A 22945-nucleotide genomic window follows, 5' to 3' on the forward strand; every position below is an offset into this window, starting at 1 on the left:
AAAAATATATTACTAAAGAAAAACAGAAATTTGAAAGAAAAATTAGAAGGTTAAAATTAAATTATTGACTTTTGAAATTTATGGTCCTAAACAATTCAAAAAAAGGCTCAGAGTATTTGTGTGGTTATAAAATTTTCTCATTAAGGGTGAAATTGTAAGTTTAAACAAATTTATTTTCAAGTTTAAAAAGTGATCATTCTTTTTGGAACAGATCAAAAAGAAAATAATTTCACATAAACTGAAACGGAAGTAATATTATATTTGAATATATTTTAGAAAAGAGTGTCACATAAATGAATTAGATGGAGTCATAGTATTATTGAATCTAAAAGAAAGAAAAAAGAATAAACCTATCAACTTAATCGAAGAAATAAAATTGAAGAATAGCATCGCGAATAATAATAACTATATCAAACTAGAAAGTGAAAGTAGTTTAAAAGTCTTGCATTCGATTGAGAATGAAATTTTGTTCTACAAAAAAGTTTTTTGTTTTTCTTAAAAAGCAAATCGGTGTGATATGAATATTTTTTTAAACCAATGAACTTCTAATATTAATGCTTTAGTAGAAAACTAAAAAAAATGGACAAGTGGTAACTTATTGAAATTAATCAGAATATTTTGCGTGTAAAAATGTACTTATAAAAACGAAAAAAGAAAGAAAAGAAACAACCAACTGACCAAGGGAAAGGGGTATGTTTTTTTGCAAATCAATAATAAAATAATTCATTCATCAAGTGGGTGGTTTTATTATTATTTTCTATACGTTAGCAGATTTCTTGGAAATTGTATAACGCACACAATACAGATTTCACCACTTGGTTCTTTTTTTATTTCTTTTATTCTAGCCAATGAATAGAGACTTTTCCTCTTTTTTCCTTTTTAGTAACAAAAACAAAGCTACTTGTCAGCAGCTTATTCATCGGAATATTTAAGCGAGTGGTTTTATAATAAAAGCAAATTTTGCTTCCAATTTTATAGGTAAAATTCTTATCCATACCCTAAAATATTTCTAAAAAAAGTTTTATTTTTTTAAAAAAGTATGAGTTTGTTTGTGTTATATAACATATATCTAAAGAGAATTATATCAAATGCTATCCGCAATTTCATTATATTAAGTTATAATTACAAACTAAAAAGAAAACTCTCATGCTTCAATAATCGCCACCACTCAGAAAAAGAAAAGAGATAAAAGCGTTTGGTCGTATCACCGAAAATATTTTAGATGAACTATCTCACTATTTAATACTCTCCAAAATTTAGGAACTATTTTAAATAGATTGTCAAAGAAAAATATAAGGGAAGAAAATATGTTTCCCTCTTTTAATGAAAAATATTTTTGAAGGAAATTTTTTTTGATATTTAAGTGTCAGATGGATGACTTATTTTTCCTTCGTATCAAAGACACCGAAAGTGGTATAATAATATTCAAGCCAAATACAAATTTAAATCATGAAATTAAATTCGGTTCACTAACTTTATTTGCCTTTTATGAGAAGTTCACTCTAAAGTTCGGATCATTACAAAAAACAAATTCTTTACAAAAGAAGGTATGTTCATTGGTCGGATTGGTTAATATTTTTTAATTATCAAATTAAATTAACTGTGTCAGATTTTTAAATTTATAAATCAAATCAAACTAGTCAAAGTCAGATTTTTCGATCTCGGTTTTTCTCAAGTTCTATATTTTCTTGATTTTTTTGTTTTTTTTTCTGGTACATTCTTCATACCACAAAATATATAACTTGTGCTTCAAATATTTTCTTTAATCCTAGTAGGACTCAATTATATAAGATGTTTCTTAAGAAAACAATACAAAATGTGAGACAAATCATGACATTATACTAAATATTTAATAATAAAGATAATAAATTACATAAAATAAATATTGCTAATTAATAAGCGTAATAAAATAAACATAATCTAAAAGTACTAAAATAAGTTACGAAAAATAAGTACTATTAATTACATGACTAAAACTAAAGAAAAAATAACATCAAGTATGTATTTTCACAGTCTAAACCAATGCAACACAAAAATATAACATCCAACATTATTACTATTTCTAGTGTTGAATTGATTTTTTTTATTAGCATTAATATTAATTTGGTTTTGATTTGGATTTTATTTGAGTTACTAATATTTATGGGCTATAAAACTTATTGAACCATTTAAAAATTCTAAATCCAATTAGTTTAAATTTTAAAAGACAAAAACTTTTAAAAAGTTTGAGAAATATTTATAAATTACATTACGATTATGTACAAAAATTTCTAAAAATTATATACATATAATGTCGGGTTGATTTTATTTTATTTTTACCTTCTTTTTTTTAGTTAAAACTAAATTAAATTAATTATGATTAAATTTTTTTTAATATCAAGTCAAATTAAATGAAATATTATTTTTTTATATTTGATTTGAATTATCGATTTGATACGGATTGCTGATTTTTTTGTTACATCTCTAAAAGAAGGCGTTTAGTTAGGAGTGTTTCAATATGATTGACGAATATATTAATATTAATTCACACTTATTAATGTAGCCAACAAGTGATGTCATAATCATGACAAACGATTTTTTTCTTTCCCTTATCCTTTTGGAACTTGATGGATAAGTGGAGAGAAAAGAAGTACGCAAATTGCACCAGATAACTTTCTAAACACAACAATTATTATCTGAGTTAGGCATCAGCTCCACCTCAGCTCTTTGACTCCCATAATTGAACATATTAAAAACGATTAAATCCCATTCAAATATTCCACGTGTTAATTTCATGATTGTCTTTGTGGGCCCATTCTGTCTAATCACTTCCTTAAACGCAAGATATTTCCCTCCACAATCTAATCTCAAGAATTTTCCATATGATCCACGGGTTTCGAAAGCCGTGGAATCAATCATGTATAAGGATGGCCTTGAATTAATAAAAAATTATTTTTTATAAATTATTAGTTACAGAATCGAATCGTAAAATTAATCACTAATGTTAGCATCAGAATAGACTGTTGATATTATACCCCCTTGAGATACGATCATTCTTCAGATCCTACGTGAACAAAGTATATTTCGTACATCGGACTGCCCTTTTTTCTTTCTTTCTCTCTCTCTATATATATATATGATTCATATCTAATATAGATTTTCTCTACAAAAAAGCGACCAAGTTGGATTGTAAATACCAACCGATTAAATTTGTTTGAATATAATATTTACATATTTAGAAAAACCATTAAAATCCCTTAAATTACAGAATTATACTACTTTTAAAAATATTTCCTTACCCATCCAATCTCAATAAAGTTCATGAATTTCTTGAAACATTCTTCATTGGTCAATAATTTAAATAACTCAATTCTTAGCCGTCACGAAAACTCACTTTTCCTTTCCCGTTTCTTCACATAATCACCTTGTTAATTTACTAATACTAAATTTCTATACGATTGACCTCTAAAAACTGTACTTTTTACTTTTCTTTTAAAAATATCAGCCATTTGATAACCTCAGACTTTGCTGTATCCACATACATCAATCTTACTCGTATCAACAACCTCTGCTGCTGTTCTATTGGACCAAATTCGGGATTATGATACTAATTTCGGTACAAAGATTATCATATCATACTCAGTATATTTTCATATATGGGTTATGAGTTCGGTATAAAAGTTGAGATTATATTTATTTAATATTTTATTATAATACCGATAAATATTTTATATCAATCTTGATACGAGTATTATTTATCCCATATTGAACTAGGGATGATAATCACATAATTACACGTATTGCATCATTCCTCGATAAGCTCTTGTAATAAATCATCTACAATGATAATAAGTACACTTCAATCCCAAGTAAGAGAGTCTGAAATCCTCATTACTCATATTTCTTCATTTAAAATTCATTAAGAAAATCAATGTTTCACAGATGAAAGCATAACACTTGTCCACAAGGGGGCGTATTCACCCTTATACAATAAGGCATTACAGGACACCGCTTGATCGATATTTTCCTCCAGATATTTGTAAGAAAAATAAAAATATTGAGAATACATATAGAAAATGATACCGCTTGTCATTATAGTAATTTATTTATTTGTTTATGTCTTTTAAATTATGACACGGCTTATGAAAAATCTTGCGTACGCCATTGTTTGTCCTGTCAAATCATACCAGATTTTTCTTTATACAAATAGCCGGGTAGATTCATTATTTATTTTTCGTAGTTAGTATACATAAATTATACATTAATAACATACAATTATACAGATATCATACATAAATTATAATTTTTTCATCCGTATATCTATTTTTAGTTTAAGCGGTTGAGTTGGCTATTTTAGGTTAATTATTCGTTTCATAAACCGAAGAGTCGTTCTAAATTTGTCATTTTCTCTTTCAAGTAGGCACAACTTGCCGGCTCAAGAAACTACGGTCCAACGTGGAAGTCTGATCCACCGTCACACTTAACGACCGCCGTTTTCCTCGAACCAATATTTGTTTTTTGTTTTCGGACAGCAGAAGAAACCGATGTAGGCTTGGTTTTGGCAGACCAAAATTACCAATCATGTTTCAATTCACTTCTATTTCTGGCCATCGTCTCAACCCCTTCATTATTACTATAAATAGCCAAATCCAAAAGCCAATTCTCACGCCCTTCTCTTTCCCAATAAACCATTTTTCTTACTCATTAACCAAACCCATTATTCCTTTTCGATCCTCTGTTTCGTCACTTCCTTCAATTCTTGCTCACAAAGTAAGTCTATTCTGCCTTTTCGCATTTGCTTTTTCCTCAGTTGTATTTTTTAATTAATCAGTTTTGTTCATTATAAATTTGTACTAACGAACCATAGAGTTGTTTTTTTAATAATTTGTTGATCACGGGTTCATAATCTGATAACAGAGAAAACTAATCCCGCTGATGTTTACCTTAAAAGATAGGAGAAAATTTTCAAATAAACACTATTGATTTGTATTCTATTCTCACCTTAATTTATGACTCTGGACATAAATTACTTAAATTGGGTACATTACTTATATAAGTTATGAAATTACTAATTACTGTTTTATTATACGAGATTGTTAAATATTTGCGAACCTACTCTTTCTTAATTGAAGAATTAACCCAAATAGTTGCGAACCTAATCTCTTAAACTAAAAATAGCCGGCGATGGATAATATATGTGTAACTGATGTATACTGTGTGTATAACTATGTATTAATCAATATATAATCTATGTATACCGGCTAGAAAAAGTAAACAGTAAATATGGTCGGCTATTTGTGTAACAATCCCTTCTTAATTTAACTACATTAGTGGGAAAAGATTCTTATTTTAGCATGGTGATAAAAGATTGTAATTTGGATTCGAATTTATTTTTCATTCCAGGGAAGTGAAGTTGAGTTTGAGAAGGGGGTCGAGGAGGAGGAATCCGCTATGACGATTACTCCAGCGATTAGAATTTCCGATAGGAAGCTGGTGATAAAGGACAGAACAATATTAACAAATGTACCAGACAATGTGATTACCACTTCCGGTGCAGCATCAGGTCCAGTGGAAGGTGTATTTATAGGCGCAGAATTCGATCAAGAGAATAGCCGCCACGTCGTGCCGTTAGGAAAATTACAGGATGTTAAATTCTTATCTTGTTTCAGGTTCAAATTATGGTGGATGGCTCAAAAAATGGGTGACAAAGGAAGTGAGATTCCACTTGAAACCCAATTTTTACTTGTCGAAACCAAAGATGGGTCGCACCTCGGATCCGATAACAACAACAATGACAATAATATTGTTTATGCAGTTTTCCTTCCATTAATCGAAGGTTCATTTCGAGCTGTTCTTCAGGGGAATCCTGAAGACGAGCTTGAATTGTGCCTCGAGAGCGGGGATAAGGATACTGTCAGCTCGGCATTTAATCAAGCAGTTTATGTGCATGCCGGTTGTGATCCGTTTATTGTTATTACAGAGGCGATAAGGGCGGTGAAATTACACCTCAAGACTTTCCGGCAACGGCATGAGAAGAAACTCCCCGGAATTGTTGATTACTTCGGGTGGTGTACGTGGGATGCTTTTTACCAAGAAGTTACTCAAGAAGGTGTTGAAGCCGGCCTTGAAAGTCTCACTGCCGGCGGAGTACCGCCGAAATTCGTCATCATCGATGATGGTTGGCAATCCGTCGGCACGGACGTGGAAGTTGAAAAGCCGTTAATGAGACTTACAGGATTAAAAGAAAATGAGAAGTTTCAGAAGAACAAAGATCCAACAGTGGGGATTAAAAACATTGTGAATATAGCTAAAGAAAAATACGGATTGAATTACGTGTACGTGTGGCATGCAATAACAGGTTATTGGGGCGGGGTCCGACCCGGAGTGAAGGGGATGGAGGAATACGGATCAGTTATGAAGTATCCGGAAATTACAAAAGGGGTGATGGAGAACGAACCTGGTTGGAAAACGGATGCGATTGCGGTTCAGGGTTTGGGTTTGGTTAACCCGAAAAGTGCTTATAAGTTTTATAATGAAATGCATAGTTATTTGGCATCAGCTGGGGTAGATGGATTGAAGGTGGATGTGCAGTGTATATTGGAGACCCTAGGGGGTGGTTTAGGGGGTCGGGTTGAGCTCACGAAACAGTATCATCAAGCTCTTGATGCTTCTGTTTCTAAGAACTTCCCCGATAATGGTTGCATTGCTTGCATGAGCCACAGTACTGATGCACTTTACTGGTACGTTCACTTCCTATTTTGGTTAAATACTTTTGATCTGTTTATACTATTTCATTGTTAGCTCTAATTTACCATTTTTAGGTGTTTTCTGTTTACATTGTTTCTGTCCTGTCGAAGAAAAAAAAAAAGAAGCATTGTTGATGATTTTGATGATGTCCTGTATAAGTTATTCATTTGATGTTAGCATGATCTGTATTTCTCATGTTATCCACTAATTTTTGGTCAGTTTCTTGAAAATTTTGAGATATTTATTGATTTTGGAAAGTAAAGGCAATTTATAATATGTAAAGATCTGATTTTTGAGACTGCTCTCTGGTGGTGTTTTGATTATCTTTAATTAAGAAATAGAATATTCCTAAAGTTTTAAGTGAATTATATTACCATCTAAACTGTTTCTTGTTTGTTAAAGTTTTTCTTTTCGTTAGAATATTCATTCAATATGATACATGACCGATGTGTCTCTTCTTGATTTCTCAATGTCAATCATATATGTGACTAATGTGGTAGTTGAGCTAGAACTTATGGCATATAGTATGAAGCTATTGCAGTTGCAGATTCTATAACTTATTTTAATGTTGAAATTCTGTAACTATAGTGATATGTTGTGTTTGGATCATTGAATGAAACAGCTCAAAGCAGACAGCTGTTGTAAGAGCATCAAACGACTTCTATCCAAGAGATCCAATCTCACACACCATTCACATTGCTTGTGTGGCATACAACAGTGTGTTCCTTGGGGAAATTATGGTGCCTGATTGGGACATGTTCCACTCCCTTCATCCAGCTGCCGAGTATCACGGCTCGGCCAGGGCGTTGAGTGGTGGACCTGTCTATGTTAGGTAAGAAATTGATATCCGACGAGTATTTATGAATCCTTGTTTTGTAATAACAAATTATGTGATGATTTGCGACAAGTTGCTAATTTTTTATATGTTCTGAATGACAGTGATGCACCTGGCAAGCACAACTTTGATGTCCTAAGGAAGCTTGTTCTCCGAGATGGTTCAATTCTTCGAGCTCGTTTGCCTGGTCGACCTACAAAGGATTCCCTTTTCTCCGATCCTTCTCGGGATGGTGTTAGGTAAGCATTTCATTTTCAAAATCAATGCTATTTATAGTAAGTTTGCTTTAGGTGGTCCTTAATTTTGAAATTTTCTACCGATAAACTTTATTTGATTAGAGTGAAAAGGAACGGTAAAGTTGTCTCCGTGTGACCTATAGGTCACGGGTTCGAGCCGTGGAAGCAGCCATTAATGTTTGTATTAGGGTAGGTTGTCTACATCACACCCCTTGGGGTGCGGCCGAACCCTGCGTGAATGCGAGATACTTTGTGCACCGGGCTGCTCTTTTAGTGAAAAGGAAACTAGTAGAATCCATTGCTTCAGACTCGGCCAAATACACATGCAAAAAAGAAAAAAGGTGTAATGGTAGTGTACTTTAACCACAAAGAGGTGCAAGTTAGACTCTTCTCTACTTCTCTTTTGAAGTTCTAACTATGGTGTTTATTTGGCTGGAAATTAGCGGTGAACTGTTTTTTAATTTGATTGCAATGGCGTTTATAGTATCTAACTATTCTAATAATGTGTTTCAGCCTCTTGAAGATATGGAACATGAACAAATACACTGGTGTGCTTGGAGTATACAACTGCCAAGGTGCAGCATGGAACACAGTTGAAAGGAAGAACACATTCCACGAAACTAATTCCGAGGCGATAACAGGCTATGTCAGGGGTCGTGATGTCCATTTCATATCTGAAGCTGCCGTAGACCCCAACTGGAGTGGAGATTGTGCTCTTTACTCCAATGTGAGCGCTGAGCTTGTTGTTCTCCCTCACAATGCAGTGATTCCCATTTCTTTGAAGGTCCTCGAGCACGAGACATACACTGTCACACCAATTAAGGTCCTGGCACCTGGCTTCAGTTTTGCACCGTTAGGGCTCATTGACATGTACAATGCTGGTGGGGCGATCGAGGGACTAAAATACGAGGTGAAGTCAGGCGCAGAATTGTCTGAACTAGAGACTGGATACCAAGGTGAAGGAAATCTTGTTGCTGAAGATAGAATCGAGAACTTGAGCACAGAAGCAGTTGCAGTAGTGTCGATGGAAGTAAAGGGTTGTGGTCGATTTGGTGCTTACTCGTCTGTCAAGCCAAGGAAGTGCACTGTGGGTGGAGATATGGTTGATTTTGCCTATGACTCAGATTCTGGTTTGTTAACTTTGAATCTTGATGATATGCCTGCAGCTGATCAGAAAGTGCATCTCATTGAAGTTGAAGTATAGATATTTAAAAGGCATTATTTTGGGGACATAGATGCTTCTGGGATTAAAGCAAGTGAAACCTACTACATTATTTTGGCTCTTCACATCCCTCGGGTTTGCGAATTGCGAGTGAGATTGCACTGGTTGGGACTGGTTAGATTTGTATAAACTTCCCGGCCTAGATTATGATCTCTATGCTTTGTCCCCACTGATTTGTATTACCATTGAATACTTAGCTCCATTTACCTTTTCATTGAAAGAAGGCATGGCAAAAGCTGGTGAGAGAAGGAAGGATAAATTTATGTAGTTCTACTTTTGATGGAATATTCATGTCCTAAAATAACGCGATGATTGTATTTGATAGTGTGTTGATTCTTTCCAACTTTTTTGCTAATCTGAAGCAGAAAGAAAGATGTTAAACGTAGATAATTAATGGCCATCTCTTCATCAAAAAAGATAATTAATGGTGATCTTGCCACATATCACATAACTAGTAGGGGTAGCCCGAGCTTTGCCCGGGCCCAACGTGAACAACGTTATGCTTTTTTGTTCTACAATATGTTACCTTGTTATTCTAAGCGTAACATGCAGCGAATAATTATCTTCATTTTAAGCCTTGACAGCAAATTTTTATCTTTGAGAACAATTGTCTTCGTGTTCTTGAGCCGAGAGTCTACCGGAAACAACCCTCTACCTTCATAAGGTAGGGGTAAAGTCTGCATACACACCACCCTCTCCGGACCCCACTTGTGTGATTTCGCTGAGTTTGTTGGTGTTGTTGTTGTAACAGTTGTCTTACTGCTAAGCTAAGCTTGGATATATTGTTGTATAAGTATGCAGCTATTGTTTCACAATTAGAGCTACGATTAGAAGCTTCTGAGTTTCGGAGGTATGATGGAAACATAAATGCATGCATAAAAGGAGCTACCTGCATTTACAAGAATATACAAAGACATAGTTTGCATACTTATTTACACAAAATGTGAAAGTTTGTACTGCAATGAAAAAACGCATCAAAATCTGCATAGATATTTACACAAAAATGTGAAACATTGTAATGCAGTGAACTGCAGCATCAAAATCTGAACGCAAGCATTACAACTGCTGTAGGTTATCAAAAAACATTCAGGCGACTTTTGTTGCAGTCAAAATATGATGAAGTATCTGTATGAACAACAAATTGACAGTTAGAACAAAAGAAGAGTTGGAAATATGCAGATTGGACATACATTTTATTTTGCATTGTTCCAAACTTAACCACACACTCTTTTTGCTAAAAAAGGCACAAGTTTTTTCTTCTCAGTTCAATACTTTCAATACTCTATAATGAAAATGAAGAGGTAGTATGAGTGCTTCTTTACTGGAAAAAGACTTAAATTGTTCAGAAAAGTTAACTGTATTCAAATTTTTAAACATTGTTGTTCATTTTTCACGCAACAAAACTTTTATTATATATGAGCTTACTCTTTGCATCGAGGTTGTTTATCAAGTATATGTTTTGTAATTTTGTTTGTATACCCAAAAGCAATCTCTTTGCCCGACTAACTCATACGAAAGCTATTAAAGGAAAAAGTATAAGTTATCAAGTTTCAACTTCTAACCTTCAGTGTTTTTGCGGAGGACTTGGTGATTGTATGTTTGGTTTCTTGCTTGCCGTTGCATCTTTTGTTGATGGACCGCGATCTGCTTCTACAGAAGTGATTGATTCTATCTTTCTTTTACTTCCCTCGCCAATGTCGTTGATGTTGAAGATTGTGGCAAGTCGAAGACGGCCTGTTTTTTGGGTGTAAGATAAGATGACAAATATACCAGCTGCTCTATCTGGCGTCCTGAGTAGTGACTTCTGCAAATGAATTTTGAACAACTTGTACAACAGGTGCGCTCAACAGGTAACAATTGCTTATGCGGAGAAAAGTTTAGAGCACACAGAATTAGTAAAGTGAAGATTTTAAATTAATTTCCAGTAAGTTGAATCAGTATGTACACTTTCACAATGGTAGTTTCATATATTTGGTCCGCTGTTAATGAAAGCATTCTTTCAGCCAATTTCACTGACACTAGTGCTGCTACTATTCCGCTCCCTTTTGTGATTTCAACTTCAAATACACATCTACGATGTTGTTTTTGTGCGAGTTAATTTTAGATGAAATATGGTAAATAACAAAGTTTTGGCTATCAGATGTCGGTAGTGATACTATGTCAATGGAAAGAGTTGTTATTACCTTGGAATCAACATTCTCTATAGCTTGCAGTTTGATACAAAGAACTTTCGTTTTGCGCTTGATTCGTGCTAGATGTTGACACTCAGAGCATAAAAACACGAAGAAAAGTTGAAATTCACTCGGCAATGATATTTCTCCTTCAACATAAAAACTTTGTGCCTGTTGAGAAAATCATAAAAAGGTCATACTTAGTAATTACTACATACAATAACTCGCAAGGTAAAATGGTGATCCCAATATCAGCCAACCCACTGGATAGTATATCTTATGTTGAAGTTCTTCCTGTAAATGCTCTAGCTGAGGATGTTATCTAATTGAATGTAGTCATTCTGTAGTTCATTATCTTTTTCTTGTTTCATCCCAGCTGTATATTATTTTTACAGCAGCAGTAGAAGTCTAATTCTTAATACGCCTAAGCGAATCAATAAAGTACTGCAAATGATTTCCAAAAGAAATCCTTGATAATGTATTCAAATGGAAGAATGTAAATGAACAAAGCCAGCATACAAGAAAACAACATAGTATACGCCGCGGAAAAGTTCAATATATAGGAGAAAAAATATTCTGAGCATAAAGTTATTTGAAGGAACACAAGTTGATCACAGCAATCACTCCGGTGGAATAACCGAACAACAAAATCAGATATTGATTTCCCGACAGTCTGATCCTTCGTTTCAACACATGCAATCCAAAAAAATGAAACACAATAATGATAATGCACAACGGTAATCAGATATAGCAGCAAAAGAAAAGTCGATGCCAAATCTAACCAAGATCATAGACCGTATCATATGTTTTAATAAACTCACAGTGGACTGTGAGGGAATGGCTGAAATAGGGACTATTTCATCTTCAAAAGGTGCAACATTTGGTGTTGAAGGCGATTCTGACGAACTTTTCAAAGTGTATGCAATTAGCATCTGCCCGTTGTCCTTTGCCCTGTAATGTAATGGTAGATATTGTGAATTTTGTTGGTATTATAATCTGCTAATTTCACAGTGAAGTTCAGTTTTCTTCGTGCTTCTATGCTCTGAGTGTCAACATCTAGCACAACTCAAGCGCGAAAAGAAAGTTCTTTGTATCAAAGAGCAAGCTACAAAGAATGTTGATTACAAGGTAAAAATAACTGTTACCATTGATATAGTATCACCACGGACCCAAAACTTTATTATTTACCATATTTCATCTAAATTAACTCGAAAAAAAAAAAATATCGCAGATATGAATTTGAAGTTGAAATCACAGACAGAGCAGAACAGTAGCAGCAGTAGTATGAGAGAAATTGGCTGAAAGAATGCTTTCACTGACCAGATATATAAAACTACCATTGTGAAAGTGTACATTCTAACAACTCTAGGATTATTTCCAACTTACTGAAAATTAAGTTAAAATCTTCACTTTACTCACTTGTTGTGCTCTAAACTTTTTTCCCGCACCTGCTGCACAAGCTATTCAAAATTCATTTGCGAAAAGCCATTACTCTAAACACCAGATAGAGCACCTGGTACATTTGTCATCTTTATCTTACACCCAAAAACAGACCGTTTTCGACTTGCTACAATCTTCAACATCAACAACCATTGGACGAGGGAACTAAAAGAAAGATAGAATCCATCATATCTGTAGAAGCATATCGCAGTCCATTAACAAAAAATGCAACGGCAAGAAGGAAACTAAACATACAATCATCAAATCGTCCGCAGAAACACCGAAGGTTAGAAGTTGAAACTTGATAGCTTTCAACTAACTGGGAATACAAAGGTAACGATAACTTTAGGTTCAATCTTTTAAAAACTGATGTTTAAAAGGAAGTTCTGTTTTTGCAGTTTAAGAACAAGGGAAAATAAAAGCAGAAAATAGATAAAACTATGGTCACCTTCTACTTCCACGTATATGCTACACACAAGTGACACAACAGTCAGGATAATTATTTCTGTTTATCTAAACATTTTCTCAAAATTATCCAACAAAATCCAAATTTATATGCTGTGAACCCCCGTCCAGATCACTTTGTTAAGTAATATTCCGATGTTAAAGATGAGAATACACGTGTTGAGGCAGCAACCGAAAGAGTCAGCTGTAGGGATGAACATGAAATGAATAAAAATTTACAGAAATACCCTTCGATAATTTGGTAATTCCAGGGGAGCACACATGTTGACGGAGCAGTGCCTATGTTCTTATAACAAGTAGTAGCGAAGGCGGGTACAAGATTTAAACTTTATGAGTTTAGCCTTTACGATTTTTAGTATTGAACTCATTATATTTTTAAAGTTATGGGTTCAAATTTATTATTTGTTGCAATGTTAGTATATTTTACACATAAATTTATGCTGCGTATCAAAAGTTATGGATTCAGTTAAATCTGTCATGTATATGCTACATACGCCCCTGAGCAGTAGTAATAGTAATATGTTAAGAAACTAAGTTTCTTTGGTTAAAGATGACATTAACTGAATCGCCAACACTAGCTCAAACATCATAATCTTGTTTTCTAGACGATATACATAGATTATACACTTATTATATATGATAATATATATATATATATATATATATATATATATATATATATATATATATATATATATATATAAATAGATTATACATTCACCAGCTATTTTCTTTTATTGTTGATCACATTACTGTCTTGTTGTTTTATTCTGTTTTTATATGATTTTTTGGTACTGTACCTTGTCTATATTTTCATTAATGTAATGCTTATACTTTCCTGAGCCGAGGATCTATTGAAAACAGTCTCTCTATCCTCACAAGGTAGGGTAAGGTCTGCGTACACACTACCCTCCCCAAATTCTACGATATGGGATAATACTGGATATGTTGTTGTTGATTCACCGGCTATTTTTAGTTTAAATAATTAAGGAAGCTTATTTAGCTTAATTCTTCTTTAAACTTTTTATCATAACCCAGGACGTGCAAGTTTTTTGAACTTCATTTGCTTTCAACAAGAAGACATCTTTTTCTCTTTACATACGTCCTTAACAATCTTCAAATCTAAAAATTTCCAGCCAGGCTTTAGCCTAGAGCACAAAAAAACACAGTAAAATCCTGCAACATATGCCCGTTGGTGTGCTTCGTGCTCGCGAGGAAAGAAAGGAGAGCGACAAGGTTCAATACCGATAGAAAAACTGGAAACATTCATCTTATCTATATGCATGCAAAACTTCCTTCCTTTCTGGATCAAACTGAAATAGTGAAGCAGAAAAAAAGGAACAAAATTTTTCATGTGCCTATCCCATTTCTGGAAAATGTTCAATATACAGGAGAGTATTAGAAGCTGCAAGCTCTTTCATGTAGCTGCGAAAATCATTTACAAGCATTACTTATAACTTAGTGCCAAACCTTCTAAAAACATTGTCCAGTTTTTATACAAGTTCTCTCCTTATTCTTCAAAATCACATTCGTTTTGCTCCGACAATAGCACTGCTTCTAGTTCCTTACTGAAGTCTTCATTGCCATCCTGCTCTTCAGCCACTTGTTGTTGGGAGAACTTTTCTCCTGCACTTCCTTTACAATGTCAATGCCTGTTTGTTGATAGAATAATTCCTTCTGAGCTTTCCAGTCCTCAGCAGTCTTCTCAACTACATCCCCTATCAATGTCTGGTTCTCTGTTATGTGCTTTATATTTTCTACATCCACCATGTCTCTAGCCGCTTCGAGAAGAAAAAAGAAAAAAGAAAAAAGAAAAAAGAAAGTGAAAAGATGTCCTCCTCAACTTTAAAGGGAAAGTTAAAATCTTGGATGCAAAAGAGCCTTATGGGATTTAGTGTGTGCCCAATTGCCGGAGAATCTTGGGAACTTTAACTCATTTGCAACTTCCTATATACATTCTGAACAAAAGGAATGCAATAGTTTGTGAACTAATTGGTAGCTTCACTGCATCAACATATTCACGATAACTTCAGTATGTACCGAAATATTGACTTTAGCAACGGAATACTTCTAAGATAGAAGAAAATTTGACCAGTATTATACAGACTTGGATAATCCTTTCGAAATAAATCAAAATGTGCCTTACTTAACACATAAATATTGCTGTCAACAAATAAAAAATGACCAAAATATGTTTTCCGTTAAAAGCTTAAGAAGCTCATTGAGGTTACCTCTAATAGCTAATTCCTTGGCCCTTGCATATTCTGCTGACTTTTGCTTAAGCAAATCCACCTCAAGCTCCATGCCCTGGAATAAATGGGAATACGAATTCAGCACTCTGAAGTCAAAGAAAGAGACATGCAATAGCAGGTTAAGTGACAAGAGACCTAATGAAAGGAATTGCATCACTAAAGCAGCCTCCCAAAAAGCTAACTCGTCCACTTTTTAGTGACAAGTAACAAGCTAATTTGCTTATACTGATCAACACCAACATTCAAATAACTCCTGATCAACAATAAGAATGCATCATATGGTCAAATGATCCTCTAACACGATTTTTGCGCTATTCAAGTTTTTAAAAAAAAAAACTCCATTGATTGTTTTCCTCTCACAAACAGGCAACTCGAGATTAGTCCATTCCTTTTGTAGTACTTCCTTTCACTTGCCCTTTTAACTATCACACCGCTGAGGTAAAAACTAAGCATCCACTCCAAGAAAAAAGAATTCATAAAAGAACAATCTTATGCTATTCTGAAAATACTTGCTAAATTGCATAAATACAAACACAGACCCCCACAAAAGCAGAAACAATCTCGTATTCCAGCAAACAATACGAATCATATTTGGATGGAAGAAATCCAACCAATTTAATGAAAGAAGTTTTACACAGTCAATTGGTCCAAAATTACTAAAATCCTACTTATAATTTTTATTTTTGATGTTGTACCTGACAATTTTCTTGCAAAATCAGTAAAGTACAGGTCCACTCAAAATTTCCATCAAAATGGTGGCTGAGTTCAACAAATCCATATATTTAGTCACATCAATCCATATGAAACTGTAGGCAAAAACACACAGCTGGAAGCATATTCTAGAATGGAAATTGATAGAGCCCTTCTCTTTGAATTTAAAAAACAGAGTTTTACAAACATACCATATCCATGTGGGTGAAGTGCTCGATCCGGGTATTTGCAAATAACCTACATCATCCAAGGAAACAAGGTGAGCGAATGTATAGAGAAGGCTGTGAAATATAACAAACGGTTGCCAGAAAAGTATCGGTAACATACTTTTTGGATGCTATACGGATACTTGCATTTTGTATTTCTGTCAGTTCATCTAATCTCTCAGCTGCAGAGCCCTCATTAACATCCACAGACCCAAAAAGAAACATGTTTCTGTCTAACATACGTTTGACTAAAGCAGGGACTACTTTAACACCTTTAACCTTTGCCTCTGTGACGATGTTCCGAAGATTCTTCAGGTCTCCTGCCAAACGGAACAAAAAGAATTATGGTCAAACTACAAAGCATCAAAAGCTACTGACAGTTGCACAGTAAACTATATCGGCAATTAGACACTTGCCAAATTTTGCAAACAAACACTAGCCAAAGTAAGAGTTTCGAATCTCCAAATATTAATTTAAGGAATCCCCAAATAACACCAGAAGGTCTTCCAGAGGGACATTTCTTCTCTGATTGGTACTGCTAGATTAGAAGAATTACATCGGCTACGCACCCACAAAAATACAAATTTTTATATCCTCAAAGATCTACAACTAAAGGAATATGAATAGAATGTCATACTTCATTTAAATAAGGCTGATGCTGTGCCATATATCAGGAACATAAATTATGGTGAACCAGTTCTAGAAGTGCCAAGGAACATATATTGAACTTGCAAATTATAGTTGAAAACATATATTGTTCAATGGGGTATTTCTGAAGGTGAAACTGAGGATGCATGGCTTTCCCTGAATTAAGTGTTGTCAAGAGGTAGTTTGAGAAATGATAGAGAGAAGGAGATCATTTGGCATCAAAGGAAGATTTAATTGGAAGTCCTGTTGATTTTGGACAAATGAAACACAACCTAATGAAAACAGCCTCTCTATCCCTCGGGGTAGGGGTAAGGTCTGCGTACACTCTACCCTCCCCAGACCCCAATAGTGGGATTCTACTGGGTGGTTGTTGTTGTTGAAACACAACCTGTTCTTCAAATGAAATTAAAACTGCCATTTAAGATTTTTTTAGCAAAATGACAGTACGAGGTGGTATTGTGATTGGTATCTTAGTAGCATCAACATATTCCTCACCTAGATTTTAATTTTTCACTAATTACTCAAGAATTCCTGACTTCTTATGCCTCATTTATTATTATGATTTGATGAGAAAACTGAATAGAGTGTTGACCCACCTGTGATTCCAATTATACAGGTTAATGTCCTCAAAGCTAAACCAAGAAAAGGTTTAACACATCAGTCGAAGCAACAATGGTGAACACCTAATAGTGGTCCAATTCCATCCACATAACCAGCAAAATATATACTTGATAGTCCAATTACATGTTTGGAGAACTCTTCAAAGAGCTAAAGCAACCTACTTAATGTATGAGTAAACTATGACTTAACATCCTTACTAGAGCTATTCATTTGATTTACATATACATGTTACAATAATTCATCTGATATACAACATTAATCTTGTGGAGTTCCAGTAACATATTTTGAAACAGAAATCTAGAAAGTATCCATGATGATATATGCTCCAGACAGCGCCATCACAAAGAAAGAAATTTGCAACTCAATCGGTGAAGTGACTGATTCAGGTTTGATTCTAATGTTTTTTGTTAAGATTCGATCGTAACCTTTAATTGTCTCATCTCATAAGACCAAAACTGCACCATCGGGCATCGAGAGAGAATCATCATATAAGAAGCAGTGTTTCATGACATATCATGTTTAAAAGATGGTACATATATACCTAGAGATATATAAATCTTGAAAGGAGGCTTGAATGGCTGCGTCTCAAAAAGGCAGTACAGGGAATAAAGCCCACCCAGTCTACTCAAAAGAGAATGAGTAGACACCATGTAACCTGCAATGCATTCGGTTAGTCCAAAGCAGGAAAATATCAGCCACAGGATAAGGTGAAAATCTTACACTAGTATGACAGCTCTCTCATCGAAATTTAAGAGAAGAGAAACATCAGAAAAAGAATTTAAGGATGCACTCACATTCACTACATTAGTGATATCTCTCCAAATACTAAAATCACTTTCAAGGCTTTTTTTGGTGTCAGAGCCAAAATTTTACACATTTTACTGTGCTATCTATCGACATTTACAAGAGCATATGATGATGAGGGAGAGAATATTAGAACAAAATGAAATGTCTGAATTGATTTGGAAGAATCTCTCAAGGTTTCTATATTTCTCTTAGAAATCGTGATTTGGAAAAATCTTTAAAGAGTTTGTGCTTCTCTTAGTTTGTGACCCTTCACATTGCCACTCATCGACTGATAAGCAGGTAAAATTTGGTTATAGTAGCACATGGAATGCATCAGAAATTTAAGAGAAGAGAAACATCAGAAAAAGAATTTAAGGATGCACTCACATTCACTACATTAGTGATATCTCTCCAAATACTAAAATCACTTTCAAGGCTTTTTTTGGTGTCAGAGCCAAAATTTTACACATTTTACTGTGCTATCTATCGACATTTACAAGAGCATATGATGATGAGGGAGAGAATATTAGAACAAAATGAAATGTCTGAATTGATTTGGAAGAATCTCTCAAGGTTTCTATATTTCTCTTAGAAATCGTGATTTGGAAAAATCTTTAAAGAGTTTGTGCTTCTCTTAGTTTGTGACCCTTCACATTGCCACTCATCGACTGATAAGCAGGTAAAATTTGGTTATAGTAGCACATGGAATGCATCATATTTAGCAATCAAATAAATCAACAGTCATTTATATTTGTAATTTGTAACTTTTAACCACGTAAATAAATAAGCAAAATGGTGTTCACTTGAACACAAGATTGACTTCAGTTCTGTTGAGCAAAAGACAAATAATACAGATCTACTGCTACCTCAGTGTTATAAAGCTTTTCAACATTTTTTTGGGCGTGGGGGTGTAGGTGACATTTCTCAATATTCCTATCAGTTCCATTCCTATAGTTCCATACGTTTCACATTAAAGGTAGAAAGTTTTTCATAGATAAGTGTGTGTATGCCACAATAATCAGAATCATTCTCTCCGGATGAAGCTAAAATATGTTAAATTAGGAAAACTAACAAAAAGGTAAAATAGAAAACATTTAGACATACCACTACAGTAGGCATAGAGTGATTGCACAAAGCATGCCTGATCTTTAGAGGGACTGGCCTCAAAAATATAGGAGAACTTTTTAGAAACCCACACTTTCTTCATTTCTGCAAAACTAGGAGATCCACCCTATAAAACACCATATTACGGGTATGAACAATTATGAAAAGTACAAGATAAATGAATAGATGATGACGACGAGTTGAGCTCAATGAAAGGAATGAGGATTTATATCGCCAACCCCAACTTGCTTGGGACTGAGGCGTAATTGTTGTTGCAAGATAAATAAATAGATCTAAACTATGCTTAAATTAAGGGAAAAAACAGGCATATTAGTACCTTGCCAAACTCATTTATAAGCTCATCAATGTCTAATTTGAACGGTTTGAGGTCCATATTGTTGAAGTTGACTTCTCTTTATGGCCTACAAGTAGAACATTTCTTCATTTAGCTAGTGCAAAGAGCATACACAACTATAAATTCAATATCACTACAGTTAGAAAAGAAGACGGCCAAGAACATACAATAAGAACCAACAGACCGCTGTTTGCTAGGACTGAGAGGTTGCATTTGTAAAGTAGATAATGATACATATTTGCAGGTTCATATAAGAATAGCCTAATAATAAGAATTTCTCATAGAAAACATATCTTATTTAAACATAGTAGTGGCTATTTATTTGTTAAATACAAAGGTTGGTTCAGATCATGAACTATTCAGTATTAGCAACAAAACAGTCAACTACAATCCTAAAAGTTTACATATCAAAAGTCTATCACATATTATTTCCAGATTTATAAGTTGTAAATAACTGAAATGCATAAACCGGAAAAATCATAGCAGGTGCCTTTCCATAACATCAAATGCAAAATAAAACCCGTGAAAAAGAAGGATAACAAAACGGAGTGGTACTAGATGCACGTTGTATCCATCCTCTAATCTATCACAGTAACTATATATGAAAAACAATTGTCGCACTTTCAAAGTGAAGAAACTGATCAACACATCAGATTCGAACTTCTATGCCCTAAATTGTCTAAGTACTATTACATGGACACAAACCCAAATTACAAAGACTAGCAATGACACACTCGATAAAGAAATCTAATTTTCATAATAAACATTAATAACCAAACCAAGGAACGGGAACGATATTCAGTATATATTTATAAAGTAACGAACCACTTACATACAGCATATGAATATTAACATTACCATTATAATTGTATTTGATGACTTGACATATTTTGAATTAGGTACACTTTCAAAAACTTCATCCTCCATATAAGAAACTAAAAAGATTAAAATATTCTTCACCAATTTTGCTTCACAAGTTACTTTTAGTGTATTTCGTTGAAGAAAAAGCTCATCCCACCCTTAACTTGAGAAGCAAATAAACAAGTTTTCAAGTCTTGTGCAGATGTGTTTCAAGATTTAAGAGCTCCATAATTTCAACAATTTTAACCTCTGGTGTAGGGATGACAGTGGGCGTGGTGGGGTGGGTGCAGGACCGGGCTTAACCTGCAAAAATTTCAAGTTTTTCGGTTTGATTTTGTAGTTTTCAGTTTTAGTTTTTCGATTTTTGGTTTAAAATAGTACAATCAAATTCAAATTTGAATAAGCTTGGTTTGGTTTTAATTATTCGGTTATGTCATATGCCGATTGGTGCTATGATGATACTGTAACTAATTTAGTATTCATAATGTAAATGCATTACGATCTTAGGAGCAAATAGTATTCATCTGCATTTGTGGGCTTTAGATCATAATGCTAATGCAGTCGTATCTACATAGTTATCTATTCGGTAAAAGCATATATCCGAATACTAAAGGGAAAAGATGTCACTAAAATTCTAACATAATGTTAGCTTCCAGTATTTTGAAACAAAACCATCAAAGATGTCAAGAAGAAATTTGTAATGATCATCATATCAAATATTTTTATATTAATGTTTTTTACTGTATTGTTCAGGAGATAGAAATCATATAATTTCACTAACTTATCAACCTAATCTATTCTACAACAACAAAAAAAAAAAACCCAGTGAAATCACACAAGTGGGGTTTGGGGAGGGTAGTGCGTACACAGACCTTACCCCTACCTTATGAAGATAGAGAGGTTGTTTCCAAAAGACCCTCGGCTCTAGAACATTAAAAATGGAGCAATAAGGAAACAATAGCAACAACAAGGTAATGAGACAATGGAAACAAATAAAACAAGTAATGACAGAGATCTAGGGGTATGAAACTACAATAATAGAGCCAATCCCACTGCTAATAATGACACACATGGCGAAACCCTAGACTATCTATCAATCCACCACCCTAATTCCCGACCTACACACCTTTCTATCGAGAGTCATGTCCTCGGTAAGCTGGAGAGTCATGTCCTGCCTAATCACCTCACCCTAGTTCTTCTTAGGCCTCCCTCTATTCCTCCTCTGACTCGCCATGGGCAACCTCTCGCACCTCCTAACGGGGGCATCAGAGTCTCTCCTCTTCACATAACCGAACCATCTCAGCATCGATTCTGGCAACTTATCTTCCACATAAGACACACCCACTTCGTCCCTAATATATTCATTCCTAATCTTGTCTTTTCTAGTATGCCCACACATCCATCTCAACATACTCATTTCTGCTACTTTCATCTTCTAAGCATGAGATTTCTTAACTGGCCAACACTCGGCTCCATACAACATGGCCGGTCTAACTACCGCTTTATAGAACTTACCCATAAGTATAGGTGGCACATTCCTGTTACACAAAACACAAGAACCGAGCCTCCATTTCAACCACCCCGCACCTATACGATGTGCGACTTCCTCATCAATCTCCCCGTTACTTTGTATTATAGACCCAAGATAAAACATTAGTGATATATAATAAAGAAACAGACATCAGGGTGTGAATTAGAACGTGAAAACAAAATGCTAACTAACCCAAAAAAAATGGAGGAAAGAAGAAGGTAGCTCTGATGCAATCTCATTAGAATAAGACCCAGAAGAGACAATACAAGGAGGGAGGAGAAGAGGTATAAAACCGCCAGTGGCGGAGCCAGGATTTTTGCCAAAGGGATTCAAAAAATTAAAAAACCAAATACGCAAAGAAGCCAACCAGAACATAAAAATTTTAGAGGGTAATAGATCTTATTAATAGAAAGAGCAAGTTCTCAACACAAAGATAGTGCTAAGATAAACAGACCATAGTTACAAGACTTTCAAAAGAGAAAAAAAACAAAAAAATAAGTCTTGTGTTAGTTACAAGGACCCAATGAGAACAACTATCTAATACTCTTGAAGAAGAATAAATAGAAAAGTAATTAACTTTATATACATTTGGATGTTTAACAAGTTAGCCATTGAATATATTGGCACTTGGTAGCAAGGGCGAGGCTACACTCTGGTAACTGACCACCCTTCGTTGAAAAATACACTGCGTATATGGGTAAAATATTAGGTTTTAGAGGTATATAACATATATTGAACACCGTTTCTCGGGGATTTCTTTTACTTCTTTCAAGTT

The 22945-nt window shown here is 34.3% G+C and overlaps 3 protein-coding genes across 11 annotated transcripts; 1 reads left to right on the top strand and 2 right to left on the bottom strand.

Annotated features, from left to right (window-relative positions):
- Positions 1 to 4362: 4362 nt before the first annotated feature.
- On the top strand, positions 4363 to 9362 carry LOC107773108 (putative galactinol--sucrose galactosyltransferase 6). The gene is made up of 5 exons (XM_016592554.2): positions 4363 to 4749; positions 5383 to 6719; positions 7349 to 7558; positions 7666 to 7800; positions 8311 to 9362. Exons 1-5 carry the CDS (start codon positions 4561 to 4563, stop codon positions 8999 to 9001), a joined length of 2562 nt encoding a protein of 853 aa, XP_016448040.2. The 5' UTR covers positions 4363 to 4560; the 3' UTR covers positions 9002 to 9362.
- A 515-nt stretch (positions 9363 to 9877) lies between these two features.
- Positions 9878 to 13227, bottom strand: LOC107773109 (uncharacterized). Of its 4 annotated transcripts, XM_016592556.2 has the most exons (6): positions 13079 to 13227; positions 12610 to 12822; positions 12012 to 12141; positions 11203 to 11361; positions 10582 to 10823; positions 9878 to 10144 (listed from the first exon to the last, which is right to left on the bottom strand). In XM_016592556.2, the coding sequence occupies exons 3-5, from the start codon at positions 12120 to 12122 to the stop codon at positions 10584 to 10586; spliced, it is 510 nt and encodes a 169-aa protein (XP_016448042.1). In that variant the 5' UTR covers positions 12123 to 12141; positions 12610 to 12822; positions 13079 to 13227; the 3' UTR covers positions 9878 to 10144; positions 10582 to 10583. The 4 variants fall into 4 exon arrangements, 2 of the variants coding, with proteins under 2 accessions (XP_016448042.1, XP_075077592.1); XR_001645238.2 differs by lacking the exon at positions 13079 to 13227 and having other exon boundaries at positions 10582 to 11090; positions 12610 to 13069; XR_001645239.2 differs by lacking the exon at positions 13079 to 13227 and having other exon boundaries at positions 10582 to 10879; positions 12610 to 13067.
- A 1204-nt stretch (positions 13228 to 14431) lies between these two features.
- LOC107773107 (uncharacterized) lies at positions 14432 to 20957 on the bottom strand. Of its 6 annotated transcripts, none has more exons than XM_016592552.2 (8): positions 20887 to 20957; positions 19761 to 19845; positions 19424 to 19550; positions 18075 to 18188; positions 16386 to 16584; positions 16250 to 16295; positions 15327 to 15402; positions 14432 to 14876 (listed from the first exon to the last, which is right to left on the bottom strand). In XM_016592552.2, exons 2-8 carry the CDS (start codon positions 19815 to 19817, stop codon positions 14653 to 14655), a joined length of 843 nt encoding a protein of 280 aa, XP_016448038.1. In that variant the 5' UTR covers positions 19818 to 19845; positions 20887 to 20957; the 3' UTR covers positions 14432 to 14652. The 6 variants fall into 6 exon arrangements, with proteins under 6 accessions (XP_016448038.1, XP_016448037.1, XP_016448036.1 ...); XM_016592551.2 differs by having other exon boundaries at positions 20797 to 20951; XM_016592550.2 differs by having other exon boundaries at positions 20760 to 20951.
- Between the last annotated feature and the right edge of the window lie 1988 nt (positions 20958 to 22945).

The sequence above is a fragment of the Nicotiana tabacum genome, chromosome 9 (genome assembly GCF_000715075.1).
Source record: "Nicotiana tabacum cultivar K326 chromosome 9, ASM71507v2, whole genome shotgun sequence".
NCBI classification, from domain to species: domain Eukaryota; kingdom Viridiplantae; phylum Streptophyta; class Magnoliopsida; order Solanales; family Solanaceae; genus Nicotiana; species Nicotiana tabacum.